The sequence below is a fragment of the Glandiceps talaboti genome, chromosome 22 (assembly GCF_964340395.1).
Source record: "Glandiceps talaboti chromosome 22, keGlaTala1.1, whole genome shotgun sequence".
NCBI classification, from domain to species: domain Eukaryota; kingdom Metazoa; phylum Hemichordata; class Enteropneusta; family Spengelidae; genus Glandiceps; species Glandiceps talaboti.
The window spans coordinates 3,307,498-3,329,911 of record NC_135570.1 but is presented as its reverse complement, the minus strand read 5'-3'; the positions used below and the strand labels follow the sequence as shown (position 1 = coordinate 3,329,911).

Below are 22,414 nucleotides of genomic sequence, written 5' to 3'. Positions count from 1 at the left end.
ATAATAAAAGTTCCTTTTTTAAAAATATAGTAAGGTATATATAATAAAAAGCTTAATTTCATTTCCACTGGATATTACCACTGCTGAGTAAATCATAAATTTATGCCAATGGTTATCATATTTGGTAAAAAATTTATTTTAGAATTATGTAATTACGACGTTTTTGAGATTTTATTACATTTTGCTTTTGTAAATGTATTTAGGTATTATACTGTCTGGCCAAGTAGAATTCACTGATAAACTAACACTGCACAAAGAATGACGACACAGAATCATGTATCTGAAATGTGAACAGTGTAATCAATCATGAAAAGCATAGACGGGGGGTGGAAGGTCGCCATCAAACACACTCTTCAACTTAAAAGAAGCACAAATAGAAATCACATTCTGTTCATCTTACTTCAGATTTTTCAATAGGATCATAGCAACTAATAGATTTCTACACGTAGTCGGTCAAAGTTGGAAAAGCATTCTGCATTATGCAGTGTTTGTAACACTGCTGGTGAGATACATGTCCATTTATTCAACACCTGCAGTGCAACCACAATTATAACTCTGCAGGACAATTTGTCTGCTTGGCTATATCCCCAAAATGTTGTCAACATATAACTTTCATTACGTACAGATAGTTTGAAGAAATTTAATTCCAGTATTTATAGCTTTTGAAAACGCCAGCAGATGAAAATACTAGTAACATGTTTGGAGATTAATTGTAAAAATCATTCTTAACGCTCTTTAAGATCTCTGTATTAATTATACACCAGTCTGAGTATAGATTGTTTATAGATACTTCGATTAAAAGAAGGTATTAATAAAGTTTTGTCATGTAAAGATTACACATTACGTTTCAATGACACAATGCTTGGTTGGGTTATAAAAACATAGACTAACGATTTCAGTGAATTACGAATGAAATTCCCTAACACTAGCTAGTTATTTGTAGTGCTTCCATAAACTGGTCTCTAAGCGCTGTATTATATTGTTCCTAGCATGGACCTATAACAACACAACTGCCCTTTATCCTTCCTCAACGCCATGGGGAATAATAAACCAACCAGCAATGGGTTTTAAAATGTTTTTACAATTTTTAACTCGGGCATTGATACAGAGTGTGAGATCAAATTGGCTGTCCCACACTCTCAGCTTGCAGGAACGTGAGAACATACACTCCACTTCGGCCTCTGAAGCATATGGAATTAGCATTCACATAAGAACTTCTGTCCTACCAGGTCCCAATTATTAACTAACCACATGACTGTGATATTACAATCCCCAAAAACTAACAGCAGACGTTTATTAGGGTTGATTAACAAACCCAAACTTACCTTGCAAGTGTACTTAATGGATGGTATAAGTAATACCCAGTGTCCCTTTAATAAATATAGGTTAAGAAATTAAAATATATCGATAAAGTAGGCTTTCAATATTTTGGTGTCCATGTTAGCTGTGTACTTTAATACAGAGCCCTATAACCGGTTGATGATCTAGCATTTGAAGAGTAGGTCAAAGGTTATACAATTGTACCTTTACATACAATCCAGATTCAGATAATCCGATGTTCTACTACAACTTATAATAAGTCGATAAGTACAACACTATAGTACGTCATCTTAAAGAAAAACAAAAACATATATTGAATGTTTTGTTAGGTGTTATCACTACCGTTGCTGTAAGGTTATTGTGGTAGCGTAGTATAGTATAAGTATACACAGTAAATCCCACTGGCATCATGCTACTATGCTTTTGTATGATTTGTACAGGAATTCTGATAAGAATATTTTTCCGGCTGTAGCGATCCTGATCATTCTTTTATTTAGCGAGGTTTGCTGACATATCAGCAAAGGTTTGCGATTACTATATGCTTGACTTGTATCCCGTCATTTATTCTTTGTTCGAATGTCTAATGATACATATTCACTAAGCAAGTGATTACTATAAACATTCCATCGAAGTCACTAAGACACGAGCGAGTGAAATGGCTGCCCTTACCTAATGTTATTTACCTATCTCGTTTATCTTGATATTTATTCAATAAGTTAAACATAGTATTGAAATTACAATATATAAACACTATTACTTGATAATATCAATCAACTAGTCCCTTATAGCCTAAAGTATGCATATAGGAACACGTCCTAATTTTTTGCTGTAATTTTGTTCAAGAAAACCATAGGCAAAAGTCAAATTTGGTGAAATATTATGATGGCCAGAATTGCATCCTGCCTGTTCTAGAAAAATTGAGACTTAAAAAACAGGAGTTATCATGTAATTCTTTTTAATAGATGTCGAAATGTTATCAAAATCAAACCAAATAAATCTAATATGGTCACTGAATACTATGTAGACTGTGGGGTGATATTGACGATTTCCTGAAAAACGAAAAAAAACAAGATGATGAACACCCCAAGTTTCTTCAAAAAGACCAGGAATAAACCTTCAGATGACAAAGTTTCAATAACATTGATATACATGGATATTGGTCCCAGGGCGTATTTACTTAATGGAAATGTCAAAGAAAGTTGATCAATTGCAGAGTTTAAGGTTGTTAATTAGATATAACTGATATTTGACATATAAATTGTAGGACATGGTATTCCTTATACTGTACATAACATAAACCACAACTGACATTAATCAGCGTAGCAGTTCGTAATCAGTTATATACTATGACAGTCACCTTAAATATGCAATTATCACGTAGTGAGTACTTTGAATTATGTCCTGGGCAGATGGTATTAAAGCAACATTACTATTCAGCTCCACTTGTCACAATCGCATCACAATTTCTACAAGTAAGTGTTTAAAAGGGAATGCAATTCTAGTAGGAAATAAGTCTTAAGAGTATTTTCATCAGCTTTAAGTTCTGGAGAGAGTCGTTTCATGGTTTCAGAGCACATGATATTCCCTCGGTTGCCAATGAACACCATGCTTGCAACCTATATTTTCAATATTTCATGTGTGCTTTCACGTCTGTTTATGAATAGATGAGATTGAAAACTTATTTGATGAGATTGAAATAAGGTAATTGCTTAAACAAATAATAGAATATGACCATAATGAAAATCATGTACATGAAAAGAAGTTTATAATGAGTATGCAGGATACCTATATCACTGCAATTAACACAGAGTCTCTTTGGAATCAATTCTATTAGTATACATATTTCACATGGTCAGATGTGACCCCTAATCTATTGCTTATTTTTCGATTAATATGTGAATAGCACGCGCCTGTCACATGATTGGAGTCAGTATTTCTTTTATATATATATATATATATATATATATATATATATATATATATATATATATATATATATATATATATATATATATATATATAATAGCAGTATTTCTTATATATAAATATATATATATATATATATATATATATATATATATATATATATATATAACTCGGTGAGTATCAATCTGCTAAGACAGTGCTCTATACCGCAGTATTTCTTCTTCTTTATATATATATATATATATATATATATATATATATATATATATATATATATATATATATATATAAGTATATATATATATATATAACCATTACATATATATATAACCATTACGCGTATGATCGATAGCCAAGAAAAAATTAATGTAGACATAAAGGTAATTCTGTTGGTTAATGTTCGTGTAACATATAGAGTTTGTCCTCAAGCAACATCAAGTTTTCGTTTACCTAATGTATTTTCGTGCAGGTATTATAAATACATATTTTATAAATACAGATTACACCTATGATAAATACAAACTGAGTGGGAAGTTCTTACAAGTGATGATAGCCCTGTCTTCTGTTTGGACTTCGAAACTTTCTGAAGTAACTTTTTGAAATTGAATTGGCCAGATATGTTTTTTTTTGGTTTTTTTTGCATGTAATAACAAATTTTATTTTTATTGAATTTATCACAAGGATGTACATACTTACTAACAGGAAGCTTTTGCACACATCTGTTTCATTACACAGGAAAACGATATTTCAAAAGCTATCATTAAAACGCAGGCTTATCAGTTTAAAGAAGCCGGTGAAAACTCTATATACGTATGAAAACTTGGAAGATTACAAGGTCATTTTAAGGGGTCATTTTGTACGTGTCGTTAACTCAGCGATGTTACAAAGTGATGAAAGATTGACAACGAAAAGGCACGTCTGTCCAAGTCTTCCATTCGATAACAAATATGTATTTTATAAAGCCTGGGACATACGCTTCACCATCCCTAACTTACTATAAACAACACTAATGCCATAGTCTTCATTTTGCTTCTTATAAATCTAAAAGATTTCTATAATTTATTGTTCGTCAATCTTGCTTTGAAAATAATGTAGCATACATATACCAGTGAACCTCTATGAACCTAATAAAGTCCACAACTTTTCGATTTAATTGCAAACAATATAATGTTAGCACATACTATTATTAGTAATAATATGAGATTGAAGCTGGCAGTGCTCCTGTGGGTATATATTGCAGTTGGTACATTCAAAGATCGAATACTTATAAGTTGTGGTGATATCCATCACACACATATATCATTACCATCATTAAACCACTTGTTATTCTACGTAATACAAGCAAGCAAACAAACAAACAAACAAACAAAGACAGCCATGCGGGCAGACAACCAGCCGGACAGACAGACAGACAGACAGACATACATACATACATACATACATACATACATACATACATACATACATACATACAGACAGACAGACAGACAGACAGACAGACAGACAGACAGACAGACAGACAGACAGACAGACAGACAGACAGACAGACAGACAGACAGACAGACACAGACAGGCATACACGTGCACACACATATATGGACAGAAGGTATTGGTATAACATAAGCGTCCTCTGTGGAAGCTAATAATGTGCGCAATGACTTTCACTGATTACTAGCCTCAAAAACATTCAATGGTACAACTTTAACGAGAAGAACAACAAATACATTACACACATTATAGTCATATATCTAGTGATGATATCTACCTAATGACTATGTAAAAAAGTAATAATTACCGGACAAATGATATGATATCACAACATAAGCTTTTAAGTCATGTACTGATAGTTTGCCTGCGGATGGAAAAATGAATTTATCACGATACTTAATCTTTTATTCGACATGATATGTGCTAAGTATGTTGAAAATGACTGATCGTTATCTTCCGGCATATGCGGAATGTTGCATCCTGATATTGAAAATTTGACATCGTGTCATTGAGTAAATGGAAGGTCGTTTTTGTAGACATAGTCTTATTTGATAAAGAGATTTTACGATAATAAAAGCGAATTCTAAACTAGGTTTAATACTGTAAAACGAAAAGTTCGTATACTGTGAAACTAATACAAATATTTGTCGACTGTAGTAAGTATCTATTTATATCGAACTGTCGTTTGAATTCATGGCGTATGCTCTATCTGTGACGGTACCTAATGAGTCGTGGGTTTGACTGAGTCTTTTATGTCGATAAATGAACCCTGGGAAATATAATATGTGTCTGTCATACCGGATGATGCGAGAAATTGTACAATTCCGACTTGGTTTCCTGGTACATAGACTCGGGTCAAAGTTCAAGGTTAGCAGTTGACACTTGGATAATGTATCAGATCGTGATTATTAGATGCAACTTGAAACACCACAGGGTGCTTTTAACTTTCTTAATCAAATTTTGACCAGTAAATTGGTAAATTAGGAGTAAATAAATTCCATAAACGTGATTTGTTTCGTCTATGATAAAGGTAATTTGGTCTCTTAATTCGTATCTCACGTTGGTTCATCAGGACGGCGTATCATCCATGAAAAATGAAAACGTGAGCTGTATACAGTCTTACATTTTGCCAATGTCCTCTTAACTCAACTGAAATCTCAATTGGTCTTTTTGGGAATGGACTGCGTCACTTAAGTCACTCCAGATTTCGACCCCTTGCGGGTACATCCAAATCATTATATCCTGCATAAAGTGTCACAGAACAGAAACAGGTATAGTATAATACTAAAGAATACATTTGACAGTTGGAAAAACACTCACAACATGTATGTCTTTTCAAATCGTATGAATGAAAAATATTCACCAAAGGGATAGGACAAGATATCGAACACATATCCTTGACATTATGGCTAAAGACTTTAGTCTCAATAAATCCAAACCGTTTTACTTGTCTCTGTACTTCATGCTCTTCGTTTACGTTACCATGGTGTTAAGGCGATTTCTCAGAAAGTGTGTCACTGCTGCAACATTTAATCAGAACAATTTTCTCAACGTTGAAATTGGACACTAAATCTATCCATTTAACGTTCTTCTGATTACTTCATCTTTGACACAGTTACAACGCTTGTAGATGTGAATGAATAAAAAACAACACAGAATGAATTGCAGACGTTCTATTTATTATTTTAAGCACAGTCGCGTAAGCTTCCAGGAAGGAATTCAAGGAGGCTTGGTTGTATGCAAATCACGACAGGACATCCAACGTATACAGATAGATACCAAACTGCGCAGAATCATAATTTTTTTGTCGATTCTTCGTCATTCAAATTTATGTCGCTGCGTCCAGCGCCGTGTTTTTTATCGCTCTATTAAGGTAAGCCAAATTACTGTTCAAAGAGACATATTTTCAAATGTTTCTATTCTCAAGAAAATAGTGTGTAATGAATTTTGTCACATGTTACTAAATGTACTAAATTTGTAATAAGTGGCATTTTCAAGTTGGCAACATAAAATATGCCATATATTACTTTAGTGCACGATTTCTGCTTATTTCACGACTTTTAACCTTCTAGTCAAACTTGAACGTAGCCGGAGGCAAACAAAGAAGTTAACAATATAAATTATACAGAGTATGTATGGCAGTTAAATTTTAACACAAAATTTTACTTGTCGGTTAACGTATTCGACGGCTGGTCTTATCGAGCGGTAGTTTCATCTTCAAAATATAGAGAAAGCAAACGCTTGCCACGGATTTCCCTACCGAGCGATGGTTTCATGTCAACAAGATTGAATGTACGTTTTCAAATTCACTACCTAAGCTGTCCCTAACTGCATCATTACAGTTAAAAGATCCTATGTATATTATAACCGAATATCTAACCATAAGTTAGACTAAATGTATTGACGTTGAAATAACTGAGTAATGAAGTAACGAAAAGATTAGCAATTGACTGTATGCGCGAAGTCATATTACACATGTTGAGTCAGCAAACTCAGACTATCTACTATTGAAAAAAAATAGTTTTCGGTCGCCGACTGTAATAGTTCAGATGAAAAAGGAGAAATTATCTTGAATACTTTCGTCAAGCTTTAAGGTAATCTCATATAATTTCAGCGAAGAAAACGAGCAAAGACAAATGTTGACGTCATTTCCGGCCATGTCGTGTACTAAATACGATAGCAACAAGATATGTATGCATTAAACAGTTCGTGCAGACGGCTGCAGTGCAACGTTTTTTGTCGAAAGTCACGTCCTAACGGTTATTTTGTAAGCCCTTGAAATTGCTCTAATTCTTCGCTAAATCCTTGTTGGGTGAATTGAAAACGTTCCACTTTCACTGAGAGTGCCAATGGGTTTACTGCGTGAGCGACGACGGTAACGTATCAAGTCGTGCATTTTAATTTAGCATATATCATAGATCAGATAATTCTAAGCGAATTTGAAGAAAACAACAAAAAAAAAAAAAAAAACAACAACAACAACAACAACAACAACAACAACAGCAACAAATCTTTATATTTTCATCGAAATGTAATATAAATCAGATTGAGCAGATATTTGAATTTCCAGGGGATTAACCGATTCCGATTAATCTGATTCTGAAAAAGTTTTATTTTTTTCATAGATGATGCTTTACTTCTCATCCCTTTCCATTTTGTCTTTCCAATATTGTTTCCAGTGTAAACCAATATATATATATATATATATATATATATATATATATATATATATATATATATATATATATATATATATATATATATATATATATATATATATATATATATATATATATATATATATATATATATATATATATATATATATATATATATATATATATATATATATATATACCAGTTTGGGAATTTTAGTGATCCATATTCTGCGGGTTTTGATTAAGATCATTGAAATCCTGTCTTGTTATTGCCATGCCATTCATAGCGTATTTGTCAACTCCTATTTGGTTTCGGCTTACCCAATATTCTTTTATTTGTACTTCTCAGATTTACATATTTCAAAATGGCTGCCCATGGATTGACGCTTTCTCATTTCATGATTATATTGAAACATGATAGGCTTTATTAACTTTTAATCGTCGTTGTATTGGAAGTACTTTCAAGTAACCGTACTATTTGAAGAGTATTTTGTGCGCATCTTCAGAGATTTTGACCTGTTTGAGGACTAACGAACCAATTTGATTTAAAATATACTTAGTAATATATCGTTACTACCTAGGTAATGTGCCTATTATCTGACGATACAAAATGAAATTGGAAAATTGATAATTTGGCAGCTTAGAAATACCGCCACGAACTCGTATAATATATGATAATTTATTCAATGTTTTTCTTCCCCAGATCGCATTAAACAGCCTATTTGTACCTTACAATGTAGAACAATCTCTAGCATTTTAAACTAATAAAGTTTTTGGATTCGTAAATTACGTGTGGTATCTTCCTACCGTATTTACTGAGCTACATACTACATTATGACAGTGTAGGCTAGCATTGTTCTATCACTATCAGATCTTCACCAAATACACCAGGAGCTTGGAAAAAGAATACGATATTACACTTCACATATTGTTTGTCGACGATCTTGCTAATAAGGATATTGGTAGCTCATGCAAAGACAATGTAGTAGTTGTTCGTGAGTTTTTGTCACACCTGACGATGACAATTAGCAACGTCAGTTAGATATCTTTCGAAGACGACGTTCTGTTTCAGGTTAATGGCTTTTATTGTTTGTATGTATGTATGTATGTATGTATGTATGTATGTATGTATGTATGTATGTATGTATGTATGTATGTATGTATGTATGTATGTATGTATGTATGTATGTATGTATGTATGTATGTATGTATGTATGTATGTATGTATGTATGTACGTACGTACGTACGTACTTACGCATGTATGCATGCAGGCATGCTTGTCTGTCTGTCTGTCTGTCTGTCTGTCTGTCTGTCTGTCTGTATGTATGTATGTATGTATGTATGTATGTATGTATGTATGTGTAGGTAGGTAGGTAGGTAGGTAGGCAGGCAGGCAGGCAGGTTGGTATGAAGATATGTGTGTACACGAGATATACCTCACTGTACAAATAACTATTCTTTGTTCTTTATAGATAAATTTGAAATTAAAATGAATGAAGTTAGGTTCTGTCAAAGTTAAACCTGACCTATTCTGTTTGATAAGAAAAGCAACATCACAAATATATCAAACATATTAACCTTGCGGTATAATTACACTGTTGGAAAAATGTACGTTTCTTTTGTTCCATCAAAGTAGAATATAGATTGATGTTGAACGGATTTGACATTTGCAAAAGGGCATAGTTAATGGTTTCTACTATTTTGCTTACAAAGTAATCCTCAAGAGTGTGAGGAATAAGAAGCTTCCCTAATAGAACTTTTGCTGAGAAAAAGTTGATAAGGCCTTTCAAAAATATATATATAAAGAACTCACTGACCGATGTGTGCTGCATGCATTAATGTTCTCTGCGAAGAGGTTTAGTAGATGCGCCTAATGGCGTTTAAGGGGCTGAATTGACAGTCACCACCGTTGTATCTACTTATATAATTCAACGGAAATCGTAAAAGTCAGTGGGTCAAGAAGGTATACTTTTCATTCTTGCGATATGATGTCATCGGTTGATATCATCCAATATAAAAAATGTCCATCTTCTTTGCGTCAAAGCTTATTTTTTTATCATTATGAAGCTTGAAGTAGCATCGAAGGAACGTTGAGTTACTTAAGAATGCCAAGGGACACATGATGTATATATTTAAGACTGTGCTTTCTAAAGCATACAATTCCAGTTAATGGGAATTTAATTTGCGAGTGTTGCAGATGGGACGCTAGTTATAGATGATGGATATGTTTTATTGATTTCTCCGTGCCCTTATAAAATACAACATGTTAAAAACATATAGTAGAATAGCACAGAACAGTAGTGACGGATATACATTAAACTGCAGTGAGAGCTTTAGTAGTTGTTGACACCGTCGCTTCTCCTTTAAATTCAGTACAATCGCATCATATTCACATTCAAAAGTATATACAAAATGAAAATTGCCAAAATACAATTAAAACATATTTCGAGTTCATCTTGTTGACAGCATATTTCCAGCTGCGTCCAGACTACCCACAGGCAGCTTGTTAACTCATCACTACTTGCCTAACTGATTGAAAAATTATCTTCATAGGCTAGGCAGATGGCAGATGCCAATGACAATAATAAGCCTAGCATATGAAATCTTCCTTTGTCTGACAGACATATTAAAATTGATAACTTATCCTTTTGGGGGCCAACCTGGCACACACAGAGAGCAAATTTATCAGTTTAATTCGATATATCTCGTTAGGAGAAACAGTGTTACAATCAAATTGCAATCTTGTGAATTTTAGTGGATTGCGATGCATTACACTATACCTATCGATTATTCTTGCCTGTGTGTATATTATGTTTATTTTTTTGTCATTATTTTTTGTGAATGTGACATATTGTATTCTATGAAAGACATGTTGCCAAAGAAATCTACTTGAGAGGGGCGGATGTGTATAATGAAGTTCGAAATATGCGGACGACAGAACGGAATCAAGTAACAGTGAAATAAACCATGGCAGGCTCATTATTAAGCGACTGTCGGTTGCCATGACAACCAAGACCGTCCGTAATGTTAGCGTGGAGGCAGTTTAGTGGACCTAATGAAATCTCGATCTCACTCACTGTTAATTTGAGGATCTGGGGATTTCGGAACCCATTGGCATATTAGCAATAGCATAAGATCTTCCTTGTTTTATGAGTTTGTACTTTTCGTGGAAAAAATAGTTCGGTTTGTTAAAATGTGAATACATTTTAGGAAAATGGCGCTATAAGAACAATACTGTACCGCTTGATTTGTGTATAAAATATGACAGAGTAAAAAATGTTCTTGGTTGTGAAAAGTTAAATTTCATGAACATTGAAAATTGACATTCAGGGCGGAGGTTCTTGTACTCGAGAATTGCCATTGTTTTTCGTGCATTTAGAATGGAGGTAAACACCCAGCGATTTCTGATGTTTTATTTTTGAAGCTAGCTGGAAATGATACTTCCTTGTACATGATTTGTGCAGGTACAGTTGAATATGTTAAGATTTCATCAGCAGTGATAGTCAGATATATCACTAAGTTGATGACGGAATCCATCGACCGCGCTTGCGTAATTTGAACTTTTAATACGTTTTCGTCCTCTCTCTGTAGTGATGAATCAATGATTACCCAAGCAAGACGTGTTGACGACTTTAGTCATTTTCTTAACATGTCGGCACTTATTCTTTTCATGCTCTACGACATCACAGAGCCATCCAAACGTAAGCCTTTAGCTCAAGAGATTTGTTTAATTTGAACGCATTTCGAAGACTGTGATGACCATGCATTAGACTAAGTCGGTATCGTTATTCTTGTTGTGTATCAAAATATCATTTATTGATGTCTACAAACATGGCTAATGTTATTTTGCTGATTTAATAATCAACCGAGTAACTGCATCTATATGTATATTGGGAAACTGATCATCGCTACATCTTACTTATTATATCAGCAATGCATGTGATTACACTGGGGATTTTGAAGTAACCATCTTTAAAGACGACATTCTATTTATTTCAGTTACGTTCAATGGTTTTGTTAATGCGATGAAAAAAACATTTAAGCGTAGTCTAGTAGTTAATATCATTAAAACAGTAGAGACAGTGAATAATGCATGTTTTTGCAATCTTACGAATATTTTTATTAGGCAAAAAACTATTATATGTGAAGTACACAAACACAATACTATAATACTGTATACATTCATTTTAGAGTCTTAAAAGACATGGAATGTGAATTTTTAAAAATGAACAATGATACTTTGGCTAGAAAATTTGCACGGAAACGGAAGTAAAATCTCATCATTTTGCTTTTTGAATGGAAAAAAATGTTTAGGGTCGGAGGCTTAAATTAGGGTGGGTAGGGTTATCGGAAGCACACATTTATTTTATTTTGCCTTATACTTCATTAGAAAGATTTATCAGTTAAGAATCACAATTCTCAATTATTTATTTATTTATTTATTTGCTACTGTTCAACATTTTTAATATCGAATTACAAACTAATGGTTTTCTAAAATATTAATACAACGATCCTTCCGAGATAGACCGATGAGTGAAGGGTAACATTTCCTTTGTACCCTCTTCAAAATTATTAGAAAATACGGTTTATTCTTATATTTTAAAAGATATTGTACATGATGATAATAATGGAGAACCATAGACAAAACAATCAAAAGAGATAGAAATTAATTTCGCGTTCATTTTATTTGCATTAATATACGGATTAGAATCGTAGTGGGACGCATTTGTAATGTTTTGATTTAAATTTAATTCATAATAAGGCCAAAATAAATTTTTGGTTACAGTTACCCGACCACATCTAGTTTTCACTGTCGATCCTAAACCTTTTTTTTTTACATTTTCGAGAAAAAAATAATAAAATCGCGAAAATTGTGAAAGTCTCGCGAGAAATAGTGGATGCGGAAACTGACATCAACTTAATTAACTGTTCTTCCAATCTGTAATGGTTGTACATCTGACGTGAAGAAACCAATAACACAGAGACCATATGGAAAAAAACGGGAAACATTACCTGAACTAGACACTCACACATAAATAAAAAAAAAATAACATAACAGAACACAAAAAATAAATAACATAACAAATCGACCTAACCCACCTATTCTAAGCGAAATCCTAACCACTCAATTGTTTTTTGTTTTTTTTTAATTTGTTACAAATTAAAACAATTTACATTTTTAATTATTTTCTTCCTGTCCTTTATATAGGTCTGAGAAACATTGCATGGTGTAAAACTTGATACAAGCCTTCTTAACCTGGGATGATGGAAGCTGCGTCAAATGTCACCACACCAGTGTCTCTCTTCAAAAATGGAGCCTTGATAACTACTGTGTATATCGTATCATACTTACTGATATTCCTACTGTGTTTGATTGGGAATACTCTCGTTTGTCTGATTGTGATGAGGAATCCCAGGATGCACACAGTTACTAATTTTTTCATCGTTAATTTAGCTGTTGCCGATGTACTTGTGTCTATTTTCTGTATGCCGATTACGCTGGTAACCAACATCGTGAAAGGTGAGGGTTTATTTTTAGTTGTTAGTTACAGATTACTACAGATCTGAGAGATTTGAGTGAATCCAAAACAAAATATTAATTTTAGATAAATACAAAATTGGTCTTACGCACACATTCAAAGAAACTAAAAGCCCGTCAAGTAAGTTATGTTTTGGAACCTTGCATCTGAATCGAAAAAACAGGTGTTTTGATATTTTTGCAAAACCAAAAGATTACTAGGCTCGAATGTATGAATGTTGACACACACACGCACATATACACACATACACACACAGATATATATATATATATATATATATATATATATATATATATATATATATATATATATATATATATATATATATGTGTGTGTATGTATGTATGTATGTATGTATGTATGTATGTATGTATGTATGTATGTATGTATGTATGTATGTATGTATGTATGTATGTATGTATGTATGTATGTATGTATGTATGTATGTATGTATGTATGTATGTATGTATGTATGTATGTATATATATATATATATATATATATATATATATATATATATATATATATATATATATATATATATAGAGTTGTTATTACGCACTGCCACTGCGGTATAGAGCACTGTCTTAGCAGATTGATACTCACCAAGTTATATATATATATATATATATATATATATATATATATATATATATATATATATATATATATATATATATATATATATATATATATATACAGATAGACAGACAAACTCACATAAACGGGCAGCCTGTGATACCTTGAGTTTGTAGTTCATATTCTCACAAGCCAGGGTAGATTTCCGCTCGGACTACGCCGTAAATAAAGAGGCATTTTACGATGATGGGAATTTACATTGCATGTAAAGCCTAGTTAATAACAGTAATGTTGCTTCAGATTTTTACTATGTGGTGGCTTTCAGTGACTTCTATTGCTTAGAATACAGAGCTTAGCCTGGAACCATACCCATTTCAAAATGAACGAGTATGGATACAGAGCTAAGTTCAGACGACGTCCTCCATGTGCGTCGATAACCAATCATATTGACTTTAGGAGCTCATTGGTGCACAGACAAGTAATGACGTACTTGTCTGTGATTGGACTATTCTCTTGATATCAATCAAGCCAATTTTGAATTCCTTGGAAAAAAATGAAAACTATTTTAGTATAGACTTATATTTAGCATGGGAGCACATACACGGCATGAATAGCTATTTTGACCATGTTTGTTCTTTGTGTGCAGGAATAGTATTACGTGTAATTATATCTACCTCTTTCTTTCAAAACGTTTTGACACGCACTTACTGAGTAATTAGTTATGTTAGCTCTCTTCGAGACCTTTTCATTACATGTCAAACAAAATTACTAAAAATTCCTATTCAAAACCAAACGAGGAGTATAGAAGGCGTATAACGTGAAAGAGCTATGCTTATTTCAGTAAGTGGCTGACTACATTGTACGACTTTTATTGAAGGTAATAAATACATATATTAAATAAAAAAAAACCTTCTCATTGCAAATCTGAATGTGCGCGTCAACTATTTGTTTTAATGTCGGGTATCTCTGAAATTGACCGCCTAATTATATTTTTATTATACGTTACTATAAAATAATGCCAACGGCGAACAAACAACGTCCCTGGATTCTACCGTTTAAGTAAAAATTAATTTCCACAGACAACTTAGAAAATATATTAAAATACTGAATTACACAGCTGAGATTTTGTATTCGGATGACAGATCCCAAGAGACAAGCGAGGGTCGCCAAATTGAAACAGCACATGTATCACAGGGCCTAACAGAACACAGAAGACAATTTTGCATATGTACATATATTTTATAAGTGCATTTAATCAGTTGGGAGTAAGACACTAGAGAAGAAAGCAACCCAATGAGAGGGAGACATGTATATACACTGTAAAAGTTACTACAATCACAAATATATACAAAAACCTCAGATGATTATTGATGACCACTTTGATAGTATATGTTAAAAGCGTTATTAACATGTCTAAATGGATTAGAAGATAGGAGAATCTACACTGGTGATCAGGAATCGTCCAATGTCTTAAAGTTAAATTTGACGCACACATATAGCTTTCTCAAGGGGACAATATGCTAATAAAAGTAGAAGGTGTAACATCTTGATAGTTTTCCCCATAGGACCAATGCGCTAATATCTTATTTAGGATCTCAGAATCATCTGTCATGCCTACATACATTGGTAACTGTATATACATTTGGGTACATACAGCTTTGAGTTAAAGTTGGCGATATCAAATGTAGTGTTGTTTGCAGCTGGTATCGATTTTGTATTTTCACTTCCTAACGTCATGAATACGAAAGTTGGGATCTCTGGTTGGGATTTTGAAGGTGAAAAAAGTAATGACACCAGGTGCTGCAAACAATTTGCTTTGTATTTTTAGGGTCATGGAAGCGTGAAGCTTAAAATCATATGCCATATCATTGTCAGAGTTTACGTACAACCAATTTACAGAGACTGATCGTTGTTTATATTGTTTCCTTTTAGGTTGGCCATTCGGTCTGGTCATGTGTAAATTAACACCTGTTATACAGGGAATATCAGTGGCTGCGTCGATCTTTACCCTAACTGTTATAGCTATTGACAGGTGAGTAATGTTACCATGTTAATCAACATCATTGATTTTCTTTTTCACTTCTCCAACTTCTTGACAGAGCTTTTAGTTATATTTTGTGCTTGCACCCCTTATCATGAAAATAAACCCTCAGTCGATGTCAGGAAAACTGCTTGCATCTATTTTAGGAAGCTGTAGATTCTAAATACTTTAGTCTATAAAAGATGCAATTATTGGCAATTTTGTTTTGGTAATTTTATTCAAAATCGAGATCTGCCTTCATTAGCCAAATCACTGCCAGTGTTTGTTACTGGCAAGTAATCGATGTTTCTTTAAAGAGAGTATATCATGAATATCAACATCGGCACTAGATTGTAAGTGTGTCATTAGGAGATATTTATTATTGTCTACAACAGTTCCTTAAGAGGACTGTACCTCACACAGTTTCAACTTCAGAAAGGAAAGTTTAATATTTCAGACTTCAGGAATCTCCTCTGATATTATGCAAATTTTTGAAATGGAAATTCTAGTGCTGATAAGCGGTTTGGTAGATTAAACCGGAGGTGACGTCGTGTTGAAAGCGACGCTTCTCTACTCGTTGGTTGTCATGGCACACGTACAGTTTCTCACATTACACAGCAGGTTCATCCATCTTGCTTTGAAGAACCACTGTGAATGCCATTCCAGTGTAACTGTGTAAATTCATATTTTGGTGAACAATTATGCATTCCATTAGCAAGACAGTGTTAGTCTTAATATTATGGTTTAAATTCAAATACATGTTTTCATTGTATAGTTCATTCTTTCCTTTTCGTCCCTTTTGGTTTGCTTTGAGGGCATATGCAATATTGAATAGAATAATATACACAAAATATGTCCAGAAGGAAAATATTTGATATTACAACAATTTTAAAAGATGTTATATATGAAATTGATAGATGATCCCCTGTCAGAATTTAAAAGGTCAAATATAAAAAAAATGTATTGAAAGCATTTCTGTTAAGCCACTTTTCGTAATCATTCAGATATCATACACTGTCATTAACCAACTAGCAATATGAAATAACAAATGCGAATCCTTGATCTGTAAGTTTGATTGATCGATATTTTGAATCAATCTTCTAGACATGAAAATATCACGAATCCATTGAGGCCACGTATGGAATTCCGAACAGCTTGCAGGTGTGTCCTTGTCATCTGGATTCTCTCCGTTGCTATAATGGTTCCCCAAGGAATAGTATTACAGCTAGGGACGTGGGAACTACAACCAGGCAGGTGGCTATATTACTGTTCGGAAAGACAGTGGCCAACAGTGTGGTATCGCCATGCTTACACGGGGGCGTCTTTTCTCTTGACCTATTTAGCACCGTTGATTGCTATAACCATTGCATATCTAAGAATTGCGATGCAAGTTTGGACCCGTCACCTACCTGGCGTCTCAGAACAAACGCAGGCCAGTGCACACGCTAACGTATCGAAGCAAAAAATTAAGGTCATAAAGATGATACTGGTGGTGGTGATATTGTTCAGCGTTTCTTGGCTACCATTACACATATGTGTCCTGTTATCCGAATTTGGCAATTTACGCGACGACCAAATGCAGATTATTGTTCTGTACGTTGTTCCTTTTGCCCACTGGTTGGCATACTTCAACAGTAGTGTCAACCCAATCGTTTACAGCTACTACAATAAGAATTTCCGTCGTGGATTTCGCATTGCAATGCACCCAACGCTGTTCTGCAAGTCATTTGGATCTGTAAGGGAACCTTGGTCTGGTCCTCAAGAGACGCCGGTGTCAGGACCTCAGGAGACGGACCGACTAAGACCGTGAAATTTCTTAAAATGATATGGAACTCGCAATTTATGGAGATGTGTCTGCTTTCGATATTCTGGGTTTAGCTTTGAAGAAGCTAGTGGTGTCTGCAATGTAGAAGTGCGACATAAAGAACTAAAACTACACAGCAGAAGATATAGTGTTGAGCAAGGTCCGTTCCAAACGGCATAGTCATTCTATGTGTATTTCAGTAGAGTAGTACGTCGAGATAGAATGACACAACGTTTATACCTATTCAGTAATTTTATATCTGCTAAAGCGGCGTTACCTTAGGATTCAGAAAAACTATAAGGAAGCTGGAGAACTTTGACCTCTGACTTTGATATCTCCAAGTTAGGTGAGATGAAAATGGAGCTTTTAACCTTCACAGATCGGTTTCATTTTCAAGAGTTTCAAAAACGTCACCCCTTTATCACACATTTATACTTTTCGAAAGTGTACTAGCTATGTAAAAGCAGTTTGTTTTCAATACTTAAACTCTCTAAGGGGATTTGTAGTTGATCATTCGTTCATCTCATTTGTTATTGAGAATTTAGAATTGTCGATTTTTTGAACTCTGACAGAGAAAGGATCAAGTCACCGGTGACAATTTGATTTTCGATGTGAGAGTGATGTAATATGTGCCTTCGCTTTTAGCAGTATTTAGTTTCACTGGATGTGTCGTCGTGTTTATGGAATGTCTCCTTCTGTATCCATTACACGTTCAGCCTGGCTAAGTAAACATGTCTAGAAAAGTAAAAAAAAATGTCGTGAGAGCTTGAAGTTTAATCGTCAGGTCAAGACGCAATTTCTAAAATATTCAGTATATGGAAATTGCATACTCAGCAACACGTAAATACTTACTATGTATAATCTGTTTAAATATTCGGTAGATTTATTGTGTCATATCATATTTACCGTTTGAACGGCATGGTATTAGATTTGCATGTGACGTTTATGATAATTGCTTATATATATATATATTTATTTAATGTATGTGTACATAAAGGGAAAGTCAAGAAAATAGCACTTGGTCGTGTTATTAATATTGGGTAAGTGAGCATTTTTGGGTGAGCATGAACATTTCTGAATTTTTCTGCAATTATACCGGATACAAGAAAATGTTATTCATTTATATGAGTTTGATAAAACAAATATGCAATACAGTAAGGTAGGGCAAGGTTAAAAGCTGTAAAGGCAACGGAAGTGGTGCTGAGGTTCCGAAAGCACCTGTCACCTTTTAAGCTTACCTATTTGCCCTCAAACTTTCCAAGCCCCTGTTCAAAACTCTTGCCCCCCCCCCCTCCCCAATGAATTTCGCCCCTTTTCGATCGTAATAATTATATACTCTAATTTGCATAATTGACCATTTCATGAACTGGGGGAAACTGTCTGCACATTTCATGAATTAGGCAGTTTCACTGGTGGAGTGTATCACACACACACACACACACACACACACACACACACACATACATACATACATACATACATACATACATACACACACACGCGCGCGCACGCACACACACACACACACACACACATACACACACACACACACTGTCTGTTGAATATGTTGTTGTTGTTTTTTAGAGATATAGACAATTCTAAAAGTAGGAGGTAAAAACAATACAATTATGCAGCAACTACAACAATGAGGAAGCGAAGCGACAGAGTGGGGTGTCCCCCCTCCTGCACCATTTAAACTTTTTTGAAATTTTGGGACAAAAAGTATGAACTCTGGTTACATATCAACTGATTAAAAATAAGCACTCCTGATTAAAATAGAAATTATATTGCTTTATCAATGAACATATAGAAATATGTGAATGAATAACATATAATAGTACGTGTACAATGTACAATTGTGTATGACATACCAATAAGGCTTTCTAGACATTTCAGCAACTGGCCATTTCGTCCCAAGTCATTTAGGCACCACTTTCTCGGTACCCTTTACGTTTCTGCATCAGTTCTCTTTCCGATGTTTTCCCTTATATTTGTTACCAGTTAACCCTAACCTAACCCAAACCCTAACCAAACCATAACTAACCCTAAACCTAAACCTAACCCTAACCTAACCTTAACTGAAACGGCCAGAGTACTGGTGCTGACGCGTCCAGGGTACCGAGAAGTGGTGCTGAAATGACTGGGGACGAAATAGTCACAGATGTCGAAATGACCAGTTACTCCACTAAGTATTAAAATAGTAAACAGTATACAGATCATATTTAGAACATGGAACCTGTGGGGTCAGTTTTTATATGGTGATGCACAGCTCGGTGTTAAACAAAACCATATCAAGCTGTACAACATAAAGACATGTACAATTACAGAAAAACAAATAGCAAATTAGGACCTTTGAAGCAACTAGTGAGAGATGACGATATCCCGTGCTGACAAATATCCCGTGCGTTAAATGGGTGATCTTTCATATTCTTGTAATATCAATACCTCTATATTCCCCAGTTCTAGAGGAACATTCATTCTTGCCTTTCCATTGCAAACTTTGACCTTTGTCAGCTTGGAACCCCCCCCCCCGAAAAAAAGACACATTGTATTCTGATATGACTGTTATTTTTGTAAAGTCCTGGGTAAAATCATGTGACTGATCGCGTTTAATGTTGCTTGTATTGAATCATTTTAGCATCATATAATTCTGATACAGTTGTTAGTATTTTTCTTTTATGTATATGAAAAAAGTGGTGCTTTCACTGATTAATCAAAATAAACAGTTAGTTGATTATGCAAACTACAAAATACCCCTTGCCCACCCTCTAAATTGCCAAGTCAGGTCATGTCAGGTCAAGAGTCAAGTCAAAGAGTCAAGTAAAGTCAACTGGGCAGGTCACTGCATAAATTACTTCTGCGCATGCTCATTACATGTGGTTGTCAGGAGTCGTCAGCTCTGAACGTTTTGAATTATGGCGGGTCATCCATATTCTGCCGACATGCCGTGTGGTCAACTCAAACTTTATCGCTCAGAAGCAACGCCAGGAGGTGAATTTTCATACGGTTCACGTCATGTATCCTTTTTACACTTGTACTAGAGTAGTTTTGTGTAAATATTTAATGTGCATCGAAATAATGTAAAAGCATTTAGTTGCAGACCAAGCAGGGCGACGACCAAGGTAAGTCAAGTAATGTCAAGTCAAGACTCAACTAAAGGTAGGGCAAGCTCAAGCTATGTCAAGTAAAGGTAGGTCAAGGTTAAGTCAAATCAAGTAATGGTAAGTCCCAATAAAGGGAAGTCATGCCAAGTAAAGAGTCAAGTTGAGTCGAGTCGTGTCAATAAATAGCTAGGAGACACGTTTTCATGGGAAAATTAATTCAAGATTATAGTCTGAGTAGTGGGGCAAAATTCAGATGGGGATGGGAGGGAGGAGATATGGAGAATGTATGTCGCGCAACCATAGAATATAAATATTAATTATTAATGTAATAAATTTACGTCGTGCAACCATAGCTCCTTTCCAGTATGGCTTTAGAAACAGTTTGAATCGGGATGTATATCGCGCAACCATAGAATGTATTAAATGTACTTGAAGCAAGATCTGATGACCATTGCTGATCTGAGAATGTATATCTTGCAACCATAGAATGTCAGAGATGTATTAAATGTATTTCAAGGAAGCTCCCCAAACCATTGCCGATCCGAGAACGTATTTCATGTAACCATAGAATGTAAAAATGTATTAAATGTATTTCGTGCCAGCTCCCCGACAATCACCGATCCGAGAATGTATGTCGCGCAACCATAGCTCCTTTCCAGTATGGCTTTAGAAACAGTTTGAATCGGGAGGAAGGGATGTTTTCAGATGTTGTTCGTGACTTCGGCACTCACAGTTCCTATCAGTACGCATTAGTATTCAGTGCTACGGAGCGAGGCGACGACTTTGTTTTAGATGAAACGTAGCAAAAAAGGCACGACCTACTGTCGACAGTCTCCGTATGTTTGCGTGTATATTGATCGAGTTAAGTCATCAACTCAACTCAAGTCACGTGTAAAGTCAAGAGTAAAGTCAACTCAAGTCGAGGGTAAGTAAGATAGTAAGTGTTTATTGTTTTTCAAAGCATTGTATTTACTGTCATTCCACTTATATTACAGAGTGGTTGCTGTCACTCCACTGTTTTAATAGTGTAGAGGGTGTCATTCAACTTACTAAATGTAGAAAATGGTTTCATTCCACTATTTTCACCCAGTAAATGTTGTCATTCCTTTTTCAAAGCATTGGAATTGCTTTCATTCCATTTATGTTATAGAGTGGCATCTTTCATTACATTGGATGTCTTTGCATGAAACTTATTTCGTTCCTTCTTACCACGAGCAAACAAACGTACTAGTGTTGTTGTTTTTCACAGGCTCTATATTTCCGGCTCCTTACATGTGAATGATATAAAAGTGATCTCAGACTAGTTAAAATCAGTGTGAATTCAGCATAATAACATTAATTTACACATCCTTTGATTATTCATAACTAAATAACTTGGTGACTAAGTTGCTTACATTTTATTTATTGTAAGTTCATGCCACAAAATTCAGTATATTCCAAGTGGTGCATACGTCGATGTGACGTCACTTAATTA

The 22,414-nt window shown here is 34.3% G+C and overlaps 1 protein-coding gene across 1 annotated transcript; it reads left to right on the top strand.

Moving 5' to 3' along the window:
- The first annotated feature begins 13,158 nt into the window (after positions 1–13,158).
- LOC144452414 (neuropeptide FF receptor 2-like) lies at positions 13,159–17,842 on the top strand. Its single transcript, XM_078143506.1, has 3 exons — positions 13,159–13,414; positions 15,945–16,044; positions 17,137–17,842. The coding sequence occupies exons 1-3, from the start codon at positions 13,159–13,161 to the stop codon at positions 17,840–17,842; spliced, it is 1,062 nt and encodes a 353-aa protein (XP_077999632.1).
- The last annotated feature ends 4,572 nt before the right edge of the window (positions 17,843–22,414 follow it).

Coding starts and splice junctions, on each gene's coding strand:
- LOC144452414 (XM_078143506.1), top strand. CDS start 13,159: ATGGAAGCTGCGTCAAATGTCACCACACCAGTGTCTCTCTTCAAAAAT. Junction 13,415..15,944: donor GGTAACCAACATCGTGAAAG/GTGAGGGTTTAT, acceptor GTTTCCTTTTAG/GTTGGCCATTCGGTCTGGTC. Junction 16,045..17,136: donor ACTGTTATAGCTATTGACAG/GTGAGTAATGTT, acceptor TCAATCTTCTAG/ACATGAAAATATCACGAATC.